The sequence below is a fragment of the Ursus americanus genome, chromosome 10 (genome assembly GCF_024610735.1).
Source record: "Ursus americanus isolate L20-20 chromosome 10, mUrsAme1.1.p, whole genome shotgun sequence".
NCBI lineage: Eukaryota > Metazoa > Chordata > Mammalia > Carnivora > Ursidae > Ursus > Ursus americanus.
Genome location: NC_142136.1, coordinates 68,950,351 through 68,975,077, shown reverse-complemented (window position 1 = coordinate 68,975,077; position 24,727 = coordinate 68,950,351). Strand labels below are relative to the sequence as shown.

Here is a 24,727-nt window from a genome sequence, read left to right as displayed (position 1 = left end):
AAGGTAAAAGACTGTTGATATACAGCAGGTCTAACAGAGCATGATCAGACTGTTGGAATTAGACCACTGCATGAAACTGCTAAGGATGAGGGAAATCGGTGAAAATTGGATGTCTATTGGGTTATTACATGCTGTCATTGGAATCCGGGGAGATCAGCCCACCTAAACAAGTATTTATGGACCACCTATTAGGAGGTATATGGCGGCCACTAGTTTGCTAGGCCCTGGGAGGAGACAAAGATGAATAAGCAATCTTGTGAAAGAAATCACAGAAAAGGAACTGGAAAATTGCATAGAGAACAATGGCTACAAGGCATTTTCAAATATAAAGATATTACTGTGGTATTAGTTCTAGTGCATGATTAATCTCTTAAGCATCTGCCAATAAAATAAAAATGTGATGAGAGTGATTAAAAAGAACTAAAAATGTTACATGCTCTATTCCTACTATTTCATTGCAACCACTGTTTTCTGACTGAACTTTTGTTCTATTTTGATGAAGGAGCAGAACGCAGTAGAGCAGAACTTGACTTTTATTTTTATAGATTTGTGCATGCATAAATGTCTTTCCTGAATCAGACCCACGGGCAAGGCCGAAGACAATAAAATGAGAGCAACAATCTCCTCCACACAGAACCCACGTCAAGTTTGCCCTTCTGTGAGCAGCTGCGCCTGCTATTCAAATAGTCCGCCATTGTTTATGGGCCTGCTTTTTAGACACACAGCCGGCCTGAAGCTTTTGCTCCCCAACAGCAAGCCCGTCCCTTCCAGCTGCATGCCAGGCTGCTCTCAGCTGCTCGGCTTGCCCGCTAGGCCTCGCTGCTTAGGGCTGAATGGTAGAGAACCCTGAAACACTTCTGCCTCCTCAGCTTGTGCTTTCCCCGCCTCGGCTTGCTGTTTAACAGTTGCTTCGGAGTCCTGCTGTAGCCCATTTTGCACATGCATCCAGCTCAGGAAAAGCTGTGCTGGGAGAAGAATTATTTCAAAGCTCTTCCACAGGCGGCATTCCAAGCGTTTGCCGCTGCTGACCTTGTCCTGCCACTCAATATTCTGATAGGCTCATAAACGGTCTGAATGAAACTGCTCAGGGAGCCAGCTGTGCCTTGTGGCAAGTCGCACATCTCACAGAAAGCGTGCCTGTGCTCTGTGAGTCTTCAGTTCCATCTCACTGCAAGTTGACACTACATTTGTAACCGACTCTGTCAACTTCCCAAAGGACATCCTTGATTCTGCTCTGCACTTCCTCCATTCGCGCGTCACTGCACAATGTCATGCTTCAATTTAAGGACTCGGCGACAGCTTCCAGGCTGGGTAAAAAATAAGTCTCAAGGCTTATTTTACTAGTCTCTTTTGAAAGAGAGACGTCAGTAGGGTTACACAGCATCATCAACCTCTGCCCTACTGGTCAAAGAGAAGACAACACTGTACTAGCTGACAGTATTCCAAATGGAGAGAACAGCTGGTAGACCCGCAGATCAAAGACTGGGTGGTCTACGCTGTGCTCAGTTCTCCTGTATTTCCCTCTAGGAATGGGAAGGAATAGGCCTTTTTCTATCATCTGCAAATAAGCCTAATTTCCTCCAAAACCCAGGATTTCCTCATTCTAAACCATACTAACTTTATTATTATTTGTAAATGTTATACGTAACATTATATGTAATATATATTACATATTATATGTACATATTATATGTAAATGTTATCAGCACTGCTTGTAAGAGCAAACACCTGAAAACAACCCAATGTCCAGTATCAGAACAGATACATAAATTATTATATATTCACATAACGGATACAATATACACGTGAACATGAATTGTAACCACGTGCAACAACAACAGATGAATCTCAGGACCCTTATGTTGACTGAAAAAGTAATTTCAAAGGACACATACAGTAAGCAACATAGGATATTGTTTGGGGACACAAATATATGTACTAAAAGTAAAGAGAGGCAAGGAAATAATAAATCCCAAGTTCAGGACAGTGTCTTACTCTGAAAGGGGAGAGGGAGGGAAATAAGATGCAAAGGAGCTCATACGGGGTCTCCAGAGTAATTGTACAGTTCTTTAACTTAAACTCCTTGGTGGGTACATAGAAGCTATTGTAATGGGACTCCTTATACCTTACATAAATTTTAATTATTCACATTATCTACTCAGTAGTTAATAAAACTTTAAATGTGATTATACTGCAACACCACTAAGTAAAAGATCTGAGCATCTAAAAAGTGAAATTATAGAGTTGCTACAAAGTTTTTGTCATGTTCCAGAAATACACATGTCCTAGTGACATGGGCTCAGAGTTCACATCCTTAGCTGACCTACTAGATTACTGCCTGGCAAACCTCCATAAAACATCAAGCAACAGAGAGAGAACTGTCTGTATTATAGCACCACTCTTTTGTGGTTCCAGAAGTCAAAGGGAAAAAGACCTCTTTCAAAGAGGCCCTTCACTCCACACCATATTAAGAAATAGGGTGTAAGACACTAACGCAAGTTTCTCCAATTGTTATACAGGCTCCTTCTTAAGATTCCTATCTATTGAGCTCTATCTCTTCTAGCATTCTGCTTAATTATTCTAATTTTTTTTGTTCATAATTGTCAGAATTCTGGTAAAGAGTAAGTAATTCAGAACAGGTCCTAGATATGCCCAAGAACATAAGCCAGATGGCTTAAAGTTAACTTCTGGAAAAGAAAGAAAAATAATCTTATTTTGCCATTATATTTATGTATAACCTATAACTCCAGAATTAAATAAACAGGGAAACATCTCTTATCTAATAAAAAGATAAGAAACATAAGTTCCAAGTAGTTCACAATGATACTTTTGCTATGAGAACTTGGAGTTAATTTATGAGACTTTTGAGTCCAAGAGAAATTAACTTGTTAAGAAATCAGGAGACAAAAAAACAAAGGTTAAATAGAAATGAGAGGACCTATGATTTGATGTTAAACATTAATGATTGAGAATTTTTTTTAAAGATTTTATTTATTTATTTATTTGATAGAGAGAGACAGGCAGCGAGAGACGGAACACAAGCAGGGGGAGTGGGAGAGGAAGAAGCAGGCTCCCAGTGGAGGAGCCCGATGCAGGGCTCGATCCCAGAACGCTGGGATCATGCCCTGGGCCGAAGGCAGATGCTTAACGACTGAGCCACCCAGGCGCCCCAATGATGGAGAATTTTAATGTCCACTCTCATCAAATACATGACTGCTATTTTTTCAAATCAGTGAAGTTCTTATTTACCTAATAAGTATAGGAACTGTGCTGGATGTTATATTGACATAAAAACACTGCAAACACTATTACTACCTTCACAGAGAAACAGCATGGCGATCTGAAGTCAGCATCAGACTTAGAATCCGAAACCCGGGTGCCTTTTTACTCCCGGGTCCAACAATCACTGATTATATAAGCCTATCACTTAACATCTATAAGCCTCACGTTCCTCCTCTGTAGGTGGAGATGATAATACTTCATAAAATTTGTGACTCTATTTTTCATTGTTATAACATATGTTCAGTAAAATGTACATATATTACACAACTCAACAAATTTTAAAGCACATAAGCACCTGTAGATGAAGACATAGAACATTTCCCAATATCCCAGAAAGCTTTTTTATGGTTTCTCTTAGTTAGTATCAACCGGTAAGGTCAGCACTATTCTGACCTTATTATCATAGATTAGGCTTGCCTATTTCAGTTTCAGAGAAATGGAATCCTACAGTCCATACTTTGCACTTGGTTTCTTTCTTTCAACATTACCTATGAAATCCATCCATGTTCCTGCATGTAGCATGAGTTTATCTTTCTTCGATGTTGTGTAGTATTCTATTGTGTAACTATAATTACAACTTTTCTATTGCTGATGAGCACTTAAGCTGTTTTCCATTTGAGGTTATTATTAAAGCTTCTATGGGGGCACCTGGGTGGCTAAGTCGTTAAGCATCTGCCTTCGGCTCAGGGTGTGATCCCAGGGTTCTGGGATCGAGCCCCACATCGGGCTCCCTGCTCTGCTGGGAGCCTGCTTCTTCCTCTCCCACTCCCCCTGCTTGTGTTCCCTCTCTCGCTGGCTGTCTCTCTGTCAAATAAATAAATAAAATCTTTAAAAAAAAATAAAAAATAAAGCTTCTATGAATATGGGGATTATGTTCATGGTAAACATAATTTCTTTGGAGTACGTACCCAGGAATAGAATTGCTGGATCATAAGGTATACGTAAGATTAGCTTTAGTAAATATAGCCAAACAGTTTTCCAAAGTGGTGATGCCATTCTACACTCGCATCTACAATGTATGAGAGTCCAGTTGCTCCATCCTAGCCATTCTGGTGGGGGTGTAATGGTATCTCATTGTGGCTTTACTTTACCTTTCCTGAATGACTATGGATGTTGGGCATCTTTTCAACAATACACTTATTGGCCACGTAAACATGGTCTTTTGCAGAGTAACTAGTTATTCCAGTCCTTAGTCCACTTTTTTTTTCAATCAGTTGTCTGTCTTTTTCTTATTGACTGTCATTCTTTATATATTCTAGATACAAGTCCTTTGTCAGATATATGCATTGCAAATATCTTCTCCCAGTATATGACTTGACTTTTCACACTCTTAATGGTGTGTCCCCTCATGAAGAGAAGTTCATAGTTTTAGAATTCTGATTTATCAGTCTTTTGTCTTTAATACTTTAGTGACAAGTTTAATAAATCTTTGCAACCCCAAGAACATGATAATATCCTTTCCTTGTTTTCTTCTGAAGCGTATTCTTACTACCTTTTGCATTTTAGGTAATGATCTATTTTAAATTAATTTTTCTATACGGTGTGAGGTAGGAGGGGTCAAGATTCCCTCCCAATAAATATTCAATTAATCCAGAAGCATTTAGTGACAAGACTTTTCTTGTCACTTTCCCTACTGAATTGCAGTGACATCTTCTGTGTAAATCAAGTGACTTCACAAAAGTTAACCTTTAATGATAAGTTCCAGTTCCAAAAAAAAACTTCAGAAATTTTAGTTGTTTGCTATCAGATTAAAAATGAATGTTTTATTATGATATATTCAGGAATCTGTTCAAAATATTAATTTTTTCAATAAATATCTGAAACCTTAATGAATGTAAGACAGTATGCTATACAATATGAAAGGCCATATTAAGTCTTCCTTCATTATCTAACAAACAAATCAATCACATCCAGAAATACATTGAATACTATATAGGTCATGCTGATATGAACTGTTTTGTATCCACAAGGGTAATTTTTGTACTCTTCAGAAGCTTACTTTGATTTTTAAAATACTCAACTTATTAAAGTTAAAAAAAAATGCAAAAATTCAGTTATTCCTTAAAGCTTTTAGATTCAGCTTATAAATCTTTTCCTATGCACAAGGGTGGCAGATTTTAGAAGTCATTTTAAAGATGCTTTTGCATGTTTTGTCCCATTTCATACCTGGTTAATTAAATGCCACCAAAATTTTTTACCTACATTTATAAATGTGATATATTTTACTTCCTTCTTAGTTCCTCAACTGCCTTACTCAATAAAGCATAATAATTTACACATAAATTATTTTTATAAACCTAGTAAATTAGACTTAAGATAAGCCTAAACCTCTCCTATTATTATATCTATTATTATTATATTTCTATTATTCCAAAATACATTTTAAGTTGGAACTGCATGCTTATCACCCTCACTAACATAACAAACATACACATATCCCTTAACAGAAAAATATTACTGCAGCTTTGATTCTCTTAGACATTTCTATTATTAATTCTATATCTTCCTAGAGTTGAAAGATGCTTAGCCACTACAGAAGACAATTATCATCCAAGTTAACCAAGGTAACATTTAACCAGAAATTTCAGCTGGTATGAGATCTGGAGCTACTGACGTTCTCACACCAAATATTACACAATCCTATTTAATACCATGGGGGTTGCCTTCTTAACATTTTTATATTATCCACAACCAGAGAGCTAGGAGGGTAATGAAATTTTGTCAGCAATTTGGATGGGATACACTAATCCTTATTTAAAGTTGCTAGCCTGTCATTCTATCTCTTCAAAGGTGGGGGAGAGGGGATGATAACATTACTGATTCATTAGCCTAATGGTAGAATTCCACCACTCTCGGGAAGGTTAATTACTTGATTGTAACTTGCTCTTCTTTATCTAAAGATACACAAGCCTGTGTTTTCCATGTAACCCTAAAGACTTTTAAACTTGAAAACCTTAAAATATTTATTTTCTGCCTAACTCTCAAGACCTTAAAACTAGAATGGACAATGGCATTCTTACAGGGTATAAAGGCTACACAACTTCTACAAATGCGAAAATAATAACAGTTGAACTTTAGATATCTCACAGTTCTTTGTCTAGTGTGCAGTCAAGTCCTAAGATTATTCTTATTCTGAAAACCTGCAGACACAAAAAACAAATGAGAAGGCCAAAAAACAAACGAGATGGCCCCTGCATCCAAGAGGCTTAAAATTTAGCTAAAAACATATCCATATTTTAAGAATTACACTGGACATCCATTTCTGTCCGCACATAAATCCTACGACTAAAGCCTTGCTGAGGAGCTCCTCACTAAACTAGAAACAAGAGTCCTCAAAGCCAACCAACTGTAGGATAAGACCTTCAAGAACTTACAATAATAGAAATATATATATTTTTTTAAAGTAGGAATTCTGGATAAAATGTAACAAATACCCTTCTATAAACATAGGGGAGCTTACTAGAGGGTAAGAGAAATGCCTAAAGGCCAAAAAATAAATAAAAGAAAGTTGATGGCATGGCAGTCCTTTAGAGTTTCCAGGCCTCACACACTTAAGGGCCTAAAGTTTAATGACCACACAGGAAGACCTGAGACAAGGCCTTAGGCCCACACCAATCAAAGAAGCTGGAACCAAGACTATCACATACAGCCAGCACTGTCAAAGGACTACAACCTCAGTGAAAGGGGTGAATTTAAAACACATATGTGGGAGAACAAGTACATCTGTTTATCTGGGCCTATGTTCCATTATTTGTGGAGTGAGGCCAATGTCTCCCCTAGAAACAGTAACTAAGGGCCTGCTGTCACGTGATCTGAGATTCAGTTTTATACTACCTTAGGCAAAGAAATGTACCTAAAAGTGGTCCTGGGCAGGTGACATCCAGGGCACCTGGCTGAAGCAAACACAGAACCTCTCAGGAATGACATCCCCTTAGCAATACCTTAGAATGACTAAACCCTTGAAGAGACACTCAACTTTACCACAAACAAGAGCCATTAGAAATTAAAAAAAAAAAAAAAAAAAGATAAAACTCCCAATAACTTCGGATAATAGAACTACCAGTTATAGAATATAAAATGAATGTTTAAGATGTTTTTTAAAAGCATGAAGAATTTGAAACAAAAGAAACGCAAGTCTGAAGTAGTATAAGTAAAAATAAATTCACACTTAGATAAGTCATCACGAAACTGTTTAACACCAAAGACAAAAACAAAATCAGGAAAACAATGGGAGAGAAAAGATAAGTTATCTATCTATAGTTAGACTGATGATATAAGCCAGAAGATAAAAATAAAACTACTATTGATGTCACTTTCAAAAGAGAGAGAATAAATAACTGCCAATCTGGTGTTCTATACTAAACTATCATTTAAAAGTGACAGGAAAATGATATTTTGAAACAAAAATTGAGGGTTTACCACTAAGAGAGATGTGTGTAAGAACTACTAAAGGATATACTCCAGCAAAGAAGAAATGGAATCTAGAAAGAGTGAAATGCAAGGAATGGTGAACAAAACACTTAGTAAACACATGAATAAACCTAAATAAGTATTTTATTCACTCATTCATTCAACAAATACTTATTGAATGCCTACACTGTGCTGAGCACTATTCTTGCTGTTGAGGGTACAGCAGTAAAAAGTCAAAGGCCCTGACCTTACTGAGCTTGCAAGGTAGTAAGGATAAACAATAAACACAGACTATAATATCAGGTAGCAGTAAGTACTATGAAGAAAAATAGAGCAGAGTAAGGGGACAGAGTGATGACAAGTGAGGGGGTAAATTATATTTTAAATTTTTGAGCACAGTTGACACATAACATTAGTTTCACACGTAACACACAGTGATTCAACATCTCTCTACATTATGCTGTGCTCACAAGTGTAGCTTCCACCTATCACCACACAAAGCTATTACAATACCACTGACTATATTCCCTATGCGCTATTACATTTCATCCTCATGACTTATTCACTATATAAATGGAAGCCTGTACCTCCAACTTCCCTTTCTCCATTTTGCCCATCCCCCTAAGGGGATAAGTATTATAAATAAGGTGGTCAGGTAAGAATTTCTAGGTGACATCTGAACAAAGACCTAAATAAGGTGAGGACATTAGTCATCTGAATGCCTAGTGGGGTTGGGGTGAGGGCTAGGGGAATGGGCGATGAAAACTACAAATATTTTTTGAGCACATCCTATGTGCCTTGCCGTTCTTTACACTTTACTTGTATTCAATCATGCGGTTCTCAAAATAAACCCACGAGATAACTGTAGCATTGATCCCCAATTTACAGAGGAGGAAAATGAGGAAAAGACTGAACAGCTTGTCTTCACAGACACTAAGTGACAAAGTTAGGATGAACCCTCAAAGTCTGGCTAATTATCAAGCTCCTGGCAAAGAAAACAGCTTTCCTAGAATCTGAGCTCCTGAAGGGGAGGAATCTTCCTCCTATTTTTTGCATCTATAGTGCCTAGTACACAGCGGGTTCTGGGTATGTTGAGCTGAACTGAATATAGAAAGAGCAAAAGCATGGGGACTAGCGAATAAGAGTCAGCGATAATGGAAAGAGAAGAGGCAACAATCAAAAAAGAAAAAGAGGAAGAAAAAAGGAATGCTGTAATGTCACAGAAGCCCTAAGAAGAAAGTTCCAAGGAAAAAGATGGTAAACATTGCCAAATGTTACATAAGTTAAATACAGTAAGTCTTGAGAATAGGCATTCCATTATTAAATTAGGAAGTAATCTTCAAGAATTCAGTCCCAATACCACAACGATGGAGATCCAGGATCTCTAGTTATTCCGGAAAGCATGGCCATGAAAGGTGATACAGGTACAGTACACATGACAGTAATTTGCCAAAGGAGCAAAGAGGGGGACTGACAGTAGCTCAAGTGCAGTGAGGCAAAGATTTTTCCCCAAATTTAAAAGTAATGTGTTAAGATTTCATTCTGACTTACCACTATCTTGTTCTCACTCCTTAGTTTATCTCTAATGAATTAAAATTTCTATCTTTCAGTTGTCTTTTCTGTAACATAAAAAAAAAAATGGTAGAAACACCAAGTTTTTAGGCACTTATTGTAATAAATATCTAGAATTCCAAAACAAAAACTTCAAATGAGTGACTGAGTTCTACAAAATAAGACAAATGCTCCCTAGAGAAAACTTACACAAAAGAAAAAAAATAATATAAAATAGCCAAAAGAAGTGACTTCTCACTCTTAGGATAATTTGATCAGAATTTAGACCCTGGAAAACATCTGCTCCCTCTATCCTCACTCTTAAATGACCTTGCTTGCTTTTCCCCCCCCTCGTTGAAATAACCAGAAGAGAACTTCTACAAATGCTCTCCTCTGTATCCACCCACTTCTCTACATCCATACCCTATGTAACAACAGGTCTTCCCTCCAGTTACTCTGAATCACCTGAACTTGTACACTAGACCCCATCTCCCCTTGTCACTCCAGCACATCGCCCCTGATGTCGTCCCCTCCATCCCTGACATCAACGGTTTTCCCCTTCCCCTGCAGTATGCTCGCCAGCCTACAAACACCCTGCCGGTTCTCTCCTCTCTAAAACAAGTCTTGACTCTGTGTCTTCCCCAACTACCACTCAATTTCTCTGCTCCCCTTGTCAGCAAGACTCACTGAAAGTACTACACATACTCATTGTTTTCAATTCCTCTCTTTCCATTCTCTGAACCCACTCCATTATTCACTACCATTCCAGAAAACTATTCATCACAACCACCAATGAACTCCACGTTGCTAAATCCAATACAATTTTCAAATCCTTATCTTACTTTACCTACATGCAGAATTAGATAAAGTTGCTTAATAGGATCATGAAACCTCAATTTCTTCTCTAAAAAAAAATAGAGATGATAATAATAGGATCTATTTTAGAGGATGGTTGTGAGAATTAAGAAATAAAGCATGTGAAGAGTTTGTTAGCACAGTACCTGATTCACAGTTAGGAACTCAATAAATGTCAGTTATCGTGATTAATTAACAATGTTAGCTGTATTCTACCCACAATCTAAAAAAGAAAGCCCACTCCATCCTCCAGAAACAGAATTTTGGAAGAGAATAGGACTCTAGAACGTTTTTTTTAAAATGAGTATATTCTCAACCTGCCAATCATATTAGACAAATAACCTATTCCACCATATAAAGACATTAAACTTTCCATCTTAAAATTCCTTACTTGCTGATGATTCCTAAATTACTAACACTAACCCCAATCTCTCCTAAGTTCTGGTTCTCATTTCCAGCTCCTATTAAACAGCTTGATCAAGAAATTTAATCATCTACTCCAATTTTTCTCTCAGTTCTCTTTATTTCATTAATCCTCTCTCTCTATTTCAAATCCTATCCATTCTGCCTCACTAATGGTTCTCACACACATTTTACAAGACCATATGCTTAAGAGGGCAAGGACTGTGTCCATTTCTGAATCCCACCATATCCCCAGCATAGTACTGGCATATATGACACAGCACTTGGCATATAATAGGTGCCAGCATCCTAGCTCAAGCTTTCCAGGATGCCTGCATTTTCTCTTACTGGTTTCTGGATGCCAAGGTCTGTGGGGGTGTCTATTACCTTTATACTTTCCACAAGGCCAAAGATCATGACTAGCATATGATGAATGTTCATAAAATATATGTTGGATATATCAATGACACAGTGCTTTTCTTCCTAAGACTTCAAAACAATTTTACAAAACAATCTCATCATAATATACATTTTACAGGGGAGACAATGAGGCAAGGAGAAGGGAACTTAACTTGGAGGACTACTCAATTAGTGGTGGAACGGTTAAAAACAAAAACACACACAGAAAACTTGCTCTCCTGCCTCTTAATCCCAGGAAAATAACAGCCAAGAGCCTGTATGAAATGCCTATAAAGATGAGATGGTAGTCTACTCTCTATCAGTACTTGACATTGGCCTTACTTGAACTTTTTCTACTGCAAATTGGGGCCTAAAATACTAACAGTAACTTAATCTATTTGGGTACCAAAGAAACAAAGCAACAACTTTATACCAAGTCAATAAAAATTTCCTCTTTGCTGAAATTCTACAGAGTAGCACAAACTGGATAAAAAACAATCTTACTATTTCTACGTACAGGGAAACACATTATGCCCTTTCCCTTGGTTCCAGATAAAAAACATTGGAAGGCCTATTAGAGTTCTATTTTACCTATACAGAAATAGCCAAATGATTACTTTCAGGCTTGTGGATCCTATTTTTACTGCCATCTGTCCCAAAAGCTGTAACTTAAAAAGACGTAACACATTAATTTTTTAAGTTGAATAAAGAATAGTTTATTGAATATATGCAATATCAAATATTGCTCCAATGCAGAAAATCTGTTCCATTTCTTCAGATCTCACTAGGAGAGACCATTTTCAAATGGTCTCCTTAAAGAGAATTCACTTGAGCATCTGCTTTAGCTGAGGTCATGATCCCAGGGTCCCAGGATCAAGTCCACATGGGGCTTCCTACTCAGCGGGAAGTCTGCTTCTTCCTCTCTCTCTGCCCCTCACCAGTGTTTGTTCTCTCTCTCTCTCTCTCTCTCTCTCAAATAAATAAAATTTAAAAAATAAAGAGAATGCACTAAGTAAACTTACATGGAAAATATTATAAGGAACTTAATCCAAAATACCCTTTAACTTAGGACACTAAGAATGATCTGGAGGCTTCATCTTTCTGGAGTTTAGTTCTAATACTGCCACTATCTCCTATCATAAACTGTAGCTCAATTTCCTCACATTTAAGACACTGAATCTAATTCATTTTCAAAGATTGTTTTGATTTATCCAAGCAGCTGCTAGTGATTTAAAACAGGATCCTGATTAAACTCAGCAGAGGCATGACATATAAGGTATAAGTTGAAATAATGTGGCAAACCACTGCTGGAGACCACAGTCTACAGATTATCTTCGTGTGCAGAAACAGGGATAGAGAAGTTTTGTGTTAAAAGTCCATTAAGTGAAAAGGACAGACCCGAAAGCAAGGTTACCAAATTAGTAGCTAATGCCAAATACATCAGATGCATCCCAGAAACATTTTATACAAAACAAGCTAAATTATATTTTCCCACTGATTCACACTGTAATTTCAGTGTGGTGTTCCCAAAGAAAAAAAATTTATATTTAAAGTACCAATACTTATTTCATTAAGTATTTTCAGCTTCCTTATTCTCTTACAACCTCTAATAAGAATTTAATCAAGTAGATAATAGATCTATATATGTATTAGGATATATAGATGTACATTGAAACCCACAGATACCACTGAATATGTGTAGGAAAGTAATGCAGTAAAGTGGATATAAATAAGTTGAGAAGATTTGGTTTTAAATCCTGATTCTGCCACTTACTTGTTCAGATGACTTTGGGAAAATAACAAACTCTGTAAGCTTAAATTTCCTCAGCTGCAAATGGGGTTCATAATAATAAGTTAGCAATAGTAATATGGGAAAACAATAATCGTAGCTATTTCATGGAATAAGAATACTACAAGAAAACTATAGATTGATATCCCTAAGGAATACAAAATTCTTTGTTTTTAAAGATTTTATTTATTTATTTGAGAGAGAGAGAGCAGATGAGCCGGGGGGGGGGGCGGTGGCATGAGGGGCAGAGGGAGAGGGAGAAGCAGACTCCCTGCTGAGCAGGGAGCCCACCCAAGCCACCCAGGCACTCCAGGAATACAAAAATTCTTAATAAAGTATTAGTAAAATATTCCCATTGAATATGAATTCAAAAATACCTTAAAAGGATTATACACCATGACCAAATGGGATTTATCCCTGGGACATCAGGGTGGTTCGACATACAGAAATCAATAAATGTGATATAACACATTAACAGAATGAAAAAAAAATCATATGAACATCTCAATAGATGCAAAAAAAATTGACAAAATACAACAGCCTTGTGTGATTTAAAAAAAAAAAAAAAAAAACCTCCACAAATTGGGTATAGAAGAAACATACCTCAACATAATAAAGGCCACACACAAGTAAGCTCACAAATAACATCATACTTAAAAGTGAAAATGGAAAGCTTCTGCTCTAAGATCAGGAATAAGACAAGGGTGCCCACTCTCAGCATTCTTACTCAACATAGTGCTGGAAGTCCTAGCTACCACACTTAGGCAAGACAAAAAAATAAAAGGCATCCAAATCAGAAATGAAGAAGCAAAAGTTGTCATCATTTGCATATGATATGATCTTATATATAAAAAGCCCTAGAGACTCAACCAAAATTCTCTTAGAACTAATCAACAAATTCAGTAAAGTTGCAGGATATAAATCAACATACAGAAGTCAGTTGTGTTTCTATACACTAACAAGGAAACATCTGAAAAGAAAGACAACGATCCCATTCACAACAGCATCAAAAACAATAAAATACTTAGGAATACATTTAGCCAAATAAGTGAAAGATCTGTACACTGAAAACACAAAACTTTAATGAGAGAAATTGAAGAAAACACAAACAAATGGAAAGATATCCCATGTTCACGGATCGGAAGATTAATACTGGTAAAATGTCTATACTACTCAAAGCCATCTACACATTCAACACAACAATCCCTATCAAAATCCCAATGGCATTTTTCATAGAAATAGAAAAAAAAAACTCTAAAATTTGTATGGAACCACAAAAGACCCCAAATAGCCAAAACAATCATAAGAACAAAGCCAGAGGCATCACACTTCCTGATTTCACACTATACTACAAAGCTTCAGTAATTAAAACAATACAGTACTGGCATAAAAACACACATGGACACCAATGGAACAGAACAGAGAATGCAGAAATAAACCCCTGTATTTATGGTCAACTAATATTTGACAAGAGAGTCAAGAATACTCAATGGGGAGAGAATAGTCTTTTCAACAAACAGCGTTGAGAAAATTAGATAACCACAAACAGAAAAATAAAATTGGACCCCTTACACCAATCACAAAAATGAACTTGAAAAGTTCAAGTTTAAGAGACTTAAACGTAAGACTTGATATCATAAAACTCTTAGAAGAAAAACATGGAAAGAAATTCCTTGGGATGCCTGGGTGGCTCAGTCGGTTAAGCATCTGCCTTCAGCTCAGGTCGTGATCTCAGGGTCCTAGGATCAAGTCCCACATCAGGCTCTTTGCTCAGGGCAGAGCCTGCTTCTCCCTCTGCCCCTCCCCCTGCTCATGCGCTCCCTCTCTCTGTCTCTCTCTGACAAATAAATAAATAAAATCTTTAAAAAAAAAAAAAGAAACTCCTTGACATTGGTCTTGGCAATGATATTTTGGGTATGACATCAAAAGCACAAGTAACAAAAGCAAGAATCAAGTGAGTCTACATCAAAATAAAAAGCTTCACATGAGAGACTATGGACTCTGAGAAACAAACTGAGGGCTTCAGAAGGGAGGAGGGTGGGGGAATGGGTTAGGCTGGTGACGGGTAGTAAGGAGGGCACGTATTGCATGGTGCACTGGGTGTTATACACAACTAATGAATCATTGAACTTTACATCAAAAACCAGGAATGTACTGTATGGTGACTAACATAATATAATAAAAAAATATTATTATAATAAAAAAATAAAAAATAAAAATAAATAAAAATAAAAAGCTTCTGCACAGCAAAAGAAACAATCAAAAAAGGAAACAACAACCTTCTGAATGGGAAAAAATATTTGCAAAACATATATCGGATAAGGAGGTTAACAGCCAAAATATATAAAGAACTCATGTGACTCAACAACAACAACGACAACAACAAAATACAATTAAAAAATGGGCAGAGGAACCAAATAGATATTTTTCCAAAGGAGACATCCAAAATGGCCCACAGGTACAGAAATTCCACAGTTGGAATGGCTATCATCATGAAGACAAGAGGACAGTGTTGGCAAGAATGTGGAAAAAAGAGAACCCTTGTTCACTGTTAGTGGGAATGCAAAGTGGTTCAGCCACTATAGAAAACAGTATGGAAGTTCATCAAAAAATTAAGAATAGAACTGTCAAATGATCCATCAATTCCACTGTTGGGTACATAGTCAAAGAAAATGAAAACATGATATGGAGGAGATACATGCACTCCCATGTTCAGTGCAGCATTATGCACAATAGCCAAAATATGAAAACAATTTAAATGTCTATCAACAGATGGATGAATAAAGAAGTGAAACATACAACATACAGTGTCTATCAACAGATGAATGAATAAAGAGGTAAAACGAATAATATCCCATCACATATACATATATATGCATATACACATTACATATTATTGTATATATACATATACATATATATTTATATGTAATGGAATATTATTCAGCAATGAGAAAGAAAGAAATTCTACCATCTTCAACAACATGGATGGACCTTGAGGGCATTATGCTAAGTGAGATAAGTCAGACAAAGACAAATACTATATGATCTCACTTACATGTAGAATCTAAAAAAAACAAAATTGTAGGGTGTTATATGCAAATAACGAATCATGGAACATTACATCAAAAACTAAGGATGTACTGTATGGTGACTAACATAATAAAAAATTGTTATTAAAAAAAACAAAACAAAACAAAAAAACAAAATTGTAACAACAGAGAGTTAAATACCAGGGGCTGAGGAGAATTGGGAAGATGTTTAAGGGTACAAAGTTGCAATTAGTAGATAAGTAAGTCCTGGAAATCTAACACACAGCATAGAGATAATATACAATAATACTGTATTATAACTTTCAAAGATGCTGAGAGACTAGATCTTAATTGTTCCCACCAGAAAAAAAAAGAAAAAAGAAATGATTACAACAAGACATGATGGAGGTGTTAGATAATGCTACCATGGTAATCAAATTGCCATAAATCTATATATATCTCCAATCAACACACTGCACACCTTAACTCACATAATGTTATATGCCAACTGTACATAAAGTTATTGTCAGCTTTTAGCTGTAAACTAGAAGTATATTTCTGAATTAATGACTTTCAGAAAAAACTAAGGTATTTTATGACACATACATCCACAAAATTTTCAAGTTCTGATAAATCAAAATGCCATTATTTCTTTTTCTCGGTATTTACTTTGGAACTTCCATGGTAACAAATCCATGACTCCTAAAACATTGCCTTTTGAGAAGATAATGGTTAGCGACCTTAATACAAAACACCTGAAAGTGGTTACATCTGTGAATTGAGCTGTATTGTTGTAGACCTTAGAAAAGAATCATCATTTAGTGTTTTTATAATGGGAATCATAAAATTATCTGTAACTCAGTGGAAAAAACCCTGAAGGAATAAATTAACCACTTTTCACAGTTCTTTAAATGCTTTTAGGAAACTTCATGAGATAAACAAGTTAAACACATGATCACAGCTATTGACCAAAGGGAACTTATTTTCTATGATGCAACACTCTGGCCACAATACCACTTCACAATCAAGGGGACTGAAAGCCAGAAAGCCCGAAACTCAGATCCTGGCCTAGCCTAACTTATAGTTCAGGGTCTCTCGGGCCTCAGTTTCCTCATTGTGAAATTAATGGAATTATTCATTCAATGTTGGTTGAATGCCTGCTATGTGCCAAACACTGTGTTAGTGATAAAAGTTTGTTATTATTTGTTTTGTTTCGAGAAAAGAAAAAGCTTTGCCCTAGCAAAGCTTCTAATTTGGTGAAGAGACCAAGAAATGCAACATGGTAACTGCTATGAACGAACTGCTATGTTTAAGCAAACTGAGAAAGGCTGAAGAGAAAAAATACAGTTGAGCTGAACAATGAATATGAGTTGCTCAGATGGGGATCATGGGACTCCCCTGTAGAAAGACTAGACCGTGCAAAAACAAAAAGGAAAGAACAGCAAGAGGTTTAATGTAGATGATGGTAGGTTGCACATCAGGGAGATAAACTTAGAGCCTCATATGCCACATGAGGGAATGTGACCTCTAACTTTTAAGGAATGATAAGGTTCCTTCTACACTATGACTCTGGAAACTGGCTGTAGGCCTGACCAGATGAGTCCAATTTGTCCCCCATTTTGTCTAAAGTTGTTAAAATATTTTAAACCAAAACGTTTTAAAGCAAAAAAGCCATCCAAGTTTTTATGCTGATGGAAAATCTAAAAGATCTCATGTAACTGATAAATTTTAGGACTAGCAGTAGATTTCTATTGTTATGATTTAAAGTAGTAAAACATTCTAAAAGATACATGACAAATGATTTACTTCTATATCAAAAACTCTGTAAACCTATCGGTGTGAAAATTGTAAAAAAGTATTAAATTTGCACACTCCCCCACATATTTTTTCATACTTCATTCAAATAAAGCTTCATTCTCTTCACACTGAGTATCAATTAACCTTAAAAGTACCTAAAGAGAATATAAAGTCCCATTTACCTGTGTTCTGCAGGTACAGGGGGTGGCCAAACAGCAGGATCTCTAAATGGTTCATCTTGACAAGACACAGGGAAATCTGGGGGCTTGTCCATTTTAAAACTTTCCAAAGTGCTGACAATACTTTTAACTTGTTCATATTCTTCCAGTAATTCCTGCCGAACCTTAAAAGAAAATAACCTTTATGCTGGAAACTGTTTAAAGTTTATATGGATGGCAAATAATAAATTGTTATAGAATGCAAGTTTTCTCAGGGTGCCTCGGTGCACCATGGGTTCAGTGTCCCACCCCTGCTTTCGGCTCACGTCCTGAGTTCAGGGTCATTGAGCCTGAGCTTCATTTCCGGAGTCGGCTTGAGATTCTCTCTCTCCTTCTCCCTCTGCCCCTCAAGCGTGCCCGCGCGCTCTCTCTCTCTCTAGAATAAATAAGTCTTAAAAAAAAAAAAAAAAAGAATGCACGTTTTCTCAATGTCGAAGTATGCAAAATGAGTCATTAAAGCATTAAAAAAAAACTAAGCTATTTAAAGTAATATAGATAGGAGGGCAGGAACTGGATTGAAAAAAATACATTATATACTTTTTTGTAGGGGAAGTAGTTATATATTTTTCAAAATGGAACTCTTATTTCTACCAATGAATGTGATGACCATTAATATAATTTAAAACAAGCAACTAAGTCAGTAACGAGTTAACCATTCCCAGAAATCTAAAACATTAATGCTAAATCCTTTTAATATATTTGTAAATAGCCTTCAGAAAATTATCAGCCAAAATTTTCACCAGCATTTCCTATTCCTAATATCACTCAGTATGAAATGCCTGTAGTGAGCATATGAAAACCTGAAGTGCTGGAATACAAAGCATTAACCATTTCCAATTTTTATTTAAATTCTCCTTCACCTAGGGGTGCCTGGGTGGCGCAGTGGTTAAGTGTCTGCCTTCAGCTCAGGGCGTGATCCCAGCGTTCTGAGATTGAGCCCCGCATCAGGTTCCTCTGCTGGGAGCCTGCTTCTTCCTCTCTTACCTCCTCCTGCTTGTGTTCCCCCTCTCTCTGGCTGTATCTCTCTATCAAATAAATAAATAAAATCTTTAAAAAAAAGAAAGAAAGAAAGAAAAAAAGAAAAGCAGAATAAAATCTTTAAAAAAAAAAAAATTCTCCTTCACCTAAGATCTGAATTCTTCTAGACTTGTTTAAATTCTTTCAAGTGTTGGATAAAGTTCATTTTGAGTTCAAAGGCAAGATTTTTCCCATATTTAAGAAACTTCACTGAGTACCTACTATGTGGAAACTCTTGTGTTTTCAAACTGTGAGACCAAACTAATTTTCAGAGGCAAACAGATAATAGATTGAAAATTACATTTATAAATTCATTTTAATAATTCTAATTTGTTTTTAACCAGAAAGCACTTTACTATAAAGCAGAGAAAAGAAAAATCTAGGTAAAATTCACCTGCTAATATATACAATTATATACTTGCAGAAATGAAATTACAGAACCTAATGGAAATAAATATAGTAGAAATATCTGAATAGAAATGGTCACTACTTAACACAATTAAGAAATTGTCAAAAATATTTCCAAGCTAATAAACCACTCTTGCCTGTGGCTAGTATGCAGATAGAAAAAACACAACTAAAAATTCAACTTGAGTTAAAGCAAGTATATTGTTCTCACTCAACATAATTTGGTAAGGCTTAAGTCGGAAAATAAGCCAAATTTACCCTGAAAACTCTGTGAAACATCAATTTCTGACATGGAAAAATTAAAAGAAACACTTGAAAGGCATTAGTACATTAAATGGAAACTTCAAAGAAATGCTTGACTTTGTACTTTTAATTTTAAAAGGATCTTAAGTTTTAAGAATAAGTGGGGAAATTCTAATTCAAGTTTTTATTAACTGTACTATTATATAACCAAGTTGTACAGTCAAGAGACACAGAAAATATATTAGTTTCATTAGATTATTGTCTCCTTTGTATTTGTAGGGAGTCTTTCAAAAGAAGAGGAAACTTTCTTAAAAGAAAAGTTTAATGAAATGGTTCAAAACTTCATGTAAAAATGAAAGGGGAAAGGGCAAGTAGAAATACCTCATATCAAAAATCACACACAACTAGGTGACTGATCATGAAAATTTTAAAAATTGAAAGGAGATTCAATTAGAATTAAATATCTTCAAAATATGTCTCATGAAACCTATGAAAAATATATAAAATACTAACTGGGCAAGACAAAATTATTCAGAGTACATTTTAAATATATTTCGGTATTTGGACAAATAAAAACTATTTACAAAACCTCCAACTAATTTGCCAACTCCAGTCTCTCAAGTATAACAAACTACAGCCCTCACTCACTCAATACTTGAATGTGTCTTACCTGTTGCCATTTGCCTTTGACAGCCGGGTCTCTGACTGACTGGCAATGTCTTTGAATCTGCTGTATCACCCCCTGGTAATATACCATTGATGAGTCATAGTTTCCAAGAAGTGCATATTCTCTTCCTTTCTTTGCATTGTCACAAATCTCAGCCAAATTCATCTTCCTCCAGAGACCTACACAGAATACATAATGTCTTATTAAGTTTTTGGCACCAACTTTAGAACATTTTTTCTTATTATTTAAAATCTCTACTTAAAACTACTTTCAAAGTCAAAATGGTTCTTTCTTTGAGGTTATCTGAATGCATCTTATAATACTGAACAAAGTTTCTAATTTGGGAAGTACAAAGGACATCATGAAAGAACACCTAAGGAGATAACACAGAGAAATTACACAGCTCTGAAATATTGGCTTATGTTAAAGGTACATAAATTGGACACTAGTTTCCCTTGCTCATTTATAATTACCATAAGCTGTAATAACAATAAGGATGAACTTGACTGTATTTAATTTATTCTTGACAATAAATAGATATGTATGAATATCACATATTTTTTCCACTGAAAAAACTGCAAAAATTAGCTCTAAAACATTTTAGCCCCCAAAATCAAAAGTCATAGTTAAGGAATACATTTTGAAGGAACAGCCTCTAGCTGTCCGTGCATCATTTATATGTATTTAATTGTCCCACAGAACTTAAGTCTAAGCAAAAACCCGTGAATTAAACTACCTGAGTGCTTTTTGCTCCTCAGCTTGTAAACTTCAATGATTTGCCATTCCATTCTATAGCTTTTTGTCTGTGCAAATAACTATCATTGATCTTTTCCCTTCCTCAGGTGCTAGGAAAAAGAGTTATCATCTGAACCTCTGGTTTCCACCAAAGCCGTCCAGCCCACTAATTCTGGCTTTTCTTCCTGGCTTCCCAAACTCATCCAAGAATCACCCAAGGCCTCTACACAAAGATACTTTCCATCCAAGACTACAAAGAGTAGGAAGTTCAGAGATACAGCAGAAAGATATCCAGGAAGAGTCCAAATTGCCCTACTCTTACTTCCCAGAACAGTAAACCAATGAAATCCACTTAGTAGAGAAAATCAAAATATTTCTCCATGCCTAATCCAGTCAAGAATGGGCAGAAGACATGAACAGACATGTCTCCAAAGAAGACATACAAATGGCCAACAGACACATGAAAAAATGCTCAACATCACCCAGTATCAGGGAAATACAAATCAAAACCACAATGAGATACCACCTCACACCCACCAAGAATGGCTAAAATTAACAAGTCAGGAAACGACAAATGTTGGTAAGGATGCAAAGACAGGGGAACCCTCTTATACTATTTGTGGGAATGCTAGCCGGTACAGCCACTCTGGATAACAGTATGGAGATTCCTCAAAAAGTTGAAAATAGAGCTACCCTCTGACCCAGCAATTGCACTACTAGGTATATACCCCAAAGATAAAAATGTAGTGATCCAAAGGGGCACCTGCACCCCAATGTTTACAGCAGCAATATCCACAATAGCCAAACTATGGAAAGAGCCCAGATGTCCATCAACAGGTGAATGGATAAAGAAGATGTGGTTTATGTACAGAATGGAATATTACTCAGCCATCAAAAAAAATGAAATCTTGCCATTTGCAACAACACTCATGGAACTAGAGGGTATTATGCTAAGCGATGTAAGTCAACCGGAGAAAGATAATTATCATAGGAGTTCACCCATATGTGGAATTTAAGAAACAAAACAGAGGAGCATACAGGAAGAGAGAGAAAAATGAAAAAAAAAAATCAGAAAGGGAGACAAACCATAAGAGGCACATGATTTAATGAGCACTGGGTGTTATATACAACTGATGAATTACCTAACTCTACCTTTGAAACTATACACTATATGTTAAGTAACTGAATTGAATTTAAATTAAAAAAACATTTCTCCGTGCATTTCTGAGGGAATTAAATTTTGGTGCTGCTTGGCCCTTTCTCTCTACCTCTTCTCTATTTCTCAGGGGTTCAAAAACTCTTCCTCAAAATTAAGCACATCTAGTTCTAGGCATTCCAAAGGACTCCAGTACATTCTTGAAAATAAACCCGTTTCCTTTATGTGTTTTGACATATTATCTGTCCCTTCGCGCAAAAGTTCTTGAAAGCAGCATCTGTGTTATTTGAGAATCGCACCACAGCAAAGAGTACACTACATTTGCACAGTTACAAACTTCAGTGTTCAGATTTACCCACACAGAAACCATGGAAAACCTCTTGTTCAAATCAGAACAGTAACACCAAGCAATAAAGTCTTATTACAGAGAATGAGCTGTAATTAATAAATCCAGTAGAAACAAAGCTGTTCCATATATTATTTTCTTTTAAAGTCACTGTGACACAAAAGCATTAATTCTGCTAATATGTGCAGGTTCACAACTATGCAGGATAAAAATATCTTGACATAAAACAGAGGTCAGCAAACTTTTTTTAAAGATTTTATTTGACACAGAGAGAGAGCACAAGCTGGGGGAGCAGCAAGCAGAGGGAGAGGGAGAAGCAGGCTCCCTGCCAGGGAGCCTGATGCAGGACTTGATTCCAGAACCCTGGGATCATGACCTGAGCCAAAGGCAGATGTTTAACCAACTGAGCTACCCAGGCACCCCAGCAACTCTTTCTGTAAAAGGTCAGATGGTAAATATTTTAGGCTTTCAGTGTCAACAGGCAAAATTAAGGATATTATATAAATACTTAAATTATGAGACAAAAATTTCCATAATTTTTATTGATAAAATTTAAAACATTATAGTAATAACCACTGAGTACACTTTTGTAAAACCCATCTCCTGGTAAGAATGAAGTTCTTTTGGGGGGCGGGGGGGAGATAATATTTCACTTAGTTGAGATTCAAAATTTGTGTTCCTTATCATCGAAGTCAATTGCAGGGGTGCCTGGGTGGCTCAGTCAGCTAAGCATCTGCCTTTGGCCCAGGTCATGATTCCAGGGTCCTGGGATTGAGCCCTGCACAGGGCTCCCTGCTCAGTGGGGAGCCTGCTTCTCCCTTTCCCTCTGCCCCTGCCAACTGGCGTGCTCTCTCTCTTGCACACTCTCGCTCTATCTCAAATAAATAAATAAAATCTTTTTTAAAAAATCAATTGCAAACATTCATATGGTAATAGTGCTTTTTAATAAGAGTTTATTTATTTCATGTTTGAAAATGTCTTTTTTACACAGAAAGGTGCCGTCACATACATATGATTTCAATTCAGCATGTCCATTGTTTGGAAGGTAACTACAGACTTTATTCTTCTCTTAATATTTGTCTTTCAGCATGTCCTTACATTGCAGATTAATCACTTCCAATTAAAGGTTAAGGTGCAAGTTAAATGGATTTTGTAATATGGTAATTTCCTTTGCATTTGCATCAAAGTCTCAGAAGGCTGCTGAAATGGAGCTCAGAAACTCTATCTACCACAAATCTGAGTGACATCACTACTTTACCTTCACTTCTGATGGCATGCAAAGCTACATAAAACGGCTTAATATTACTTGTGATTTAAACAACACTAGTTGGCATCGAAATAACTTTTAAGTTTTGCATATAACCACTGTTTTGCTTGTAATTTTAGATTGAGTACATTAAGAAACATTATCAAGTCTGCAGCAAAAGCTGATTTCCAAAGCCATTCAGTGTTCAGTAACAGTGGTTGAGAGCAGCTTCTCTCATTCAGAAAAACGTCAATTCAGCCCTAAGCCCAAAAGACTAAAATATAACTTTACCACTACTAAGCCACCGAACTGCAGTGTGATAGGGAAAGTCAGGATATTCAGCTTCTATTTCTGACAAAAATTCATGGAGCTGACAAAGACTAAGTCCACAAGAGCAACACTCTTGAGTCTTGACACGCTACTAGTTCTATATTGCATGATATATTCAAATATTCTCCGCAAAATACCTGATAAATAAAACCATAAAAAACCATAGATTTTTAACCACTTTACAATTTCAGTTTTGTCAATCTGTTCACCTCAGCCTTTTCCTGCTCTACACGTAGTTTTGCCACCGTCAGTTGTAATACATCTTAGCCAATTCCACCTCAGGTCATACACAATTAGTGTTTTCTGAACTTTTTGTAAATACTTTTGTTTGTAGTTATTCCATGAACACTGTTTTTAAAACTAATTCTTCAAAAACTTCAAACTTAGAATTGACTTCTTGAATAATGACAATTGAGCTGTACTGGGAACCTCTGTCAATCCACAAATGCCAAGGAAAACCACTCAAAATCATTTGCTTTGTTTTTTAATTGATTATTAATGTTCTCAACTCTTCCAGCAACTGTTCTCGCCAAAAGGCTAATAGATTTAAACAAGTTTATTTTCTCCAGACACATTTCTTTGGCTACTACAATCAAACACGATTTAGTTACGGCACCATCAGTAAACAACTTCCTTACTTGGCTAACAAATGAGACACTCAGAAACTTAACCTCGGTGCAGCCTGATTTTCACTGTTAATAATTTTGTGAAGAGGGGGTGGGGGATTGGGATAGGCCAGTGATGGGTATTAAGGGGGGCACATATTGCATGGAGCACTGGGTGTTATACGCAAACAATGAATCATGGAACACTACATCAAAAACTAAGGATGTACTGTATGGTG

At 36.3% G+C, this 24,727-nt stretch overlaps 1 protein-coding gene across 7 annotated transcripts in view; it reads right to left on the bottom strand.

The window, feature by feature from the left end:
- Positions 1-24,727, bottom strand: part of KATNAL1 (katanin catalytic subunit A1 like 1) — a 77,660-nt gene that overhangs the window by 39,152 nt on the left and 13,781 nt on the right. For all 7 annotated transcript variants that reach the window (XM_045797020.2, XM_045797021.2, XM_045797025.2 and 4 more), the window contains exons 2-3: positions 20,074-20,249; positions 17,700-17,860 (exon numbers count right to left, since the gene is read on the bottom strand). In XM_045797020.2, the coding sequence (XP_045652976.1) occupies positions 17,700-17,860; positions 20,074-20,235 (323 nt within the window). In that variant the 5' untranslated portion in view covers positions 20,236-20,249. The remainder of the gene's footprint in view (positions 1-17,699; positions 17,861-20,073; positions 20,250-24,727) is intronic.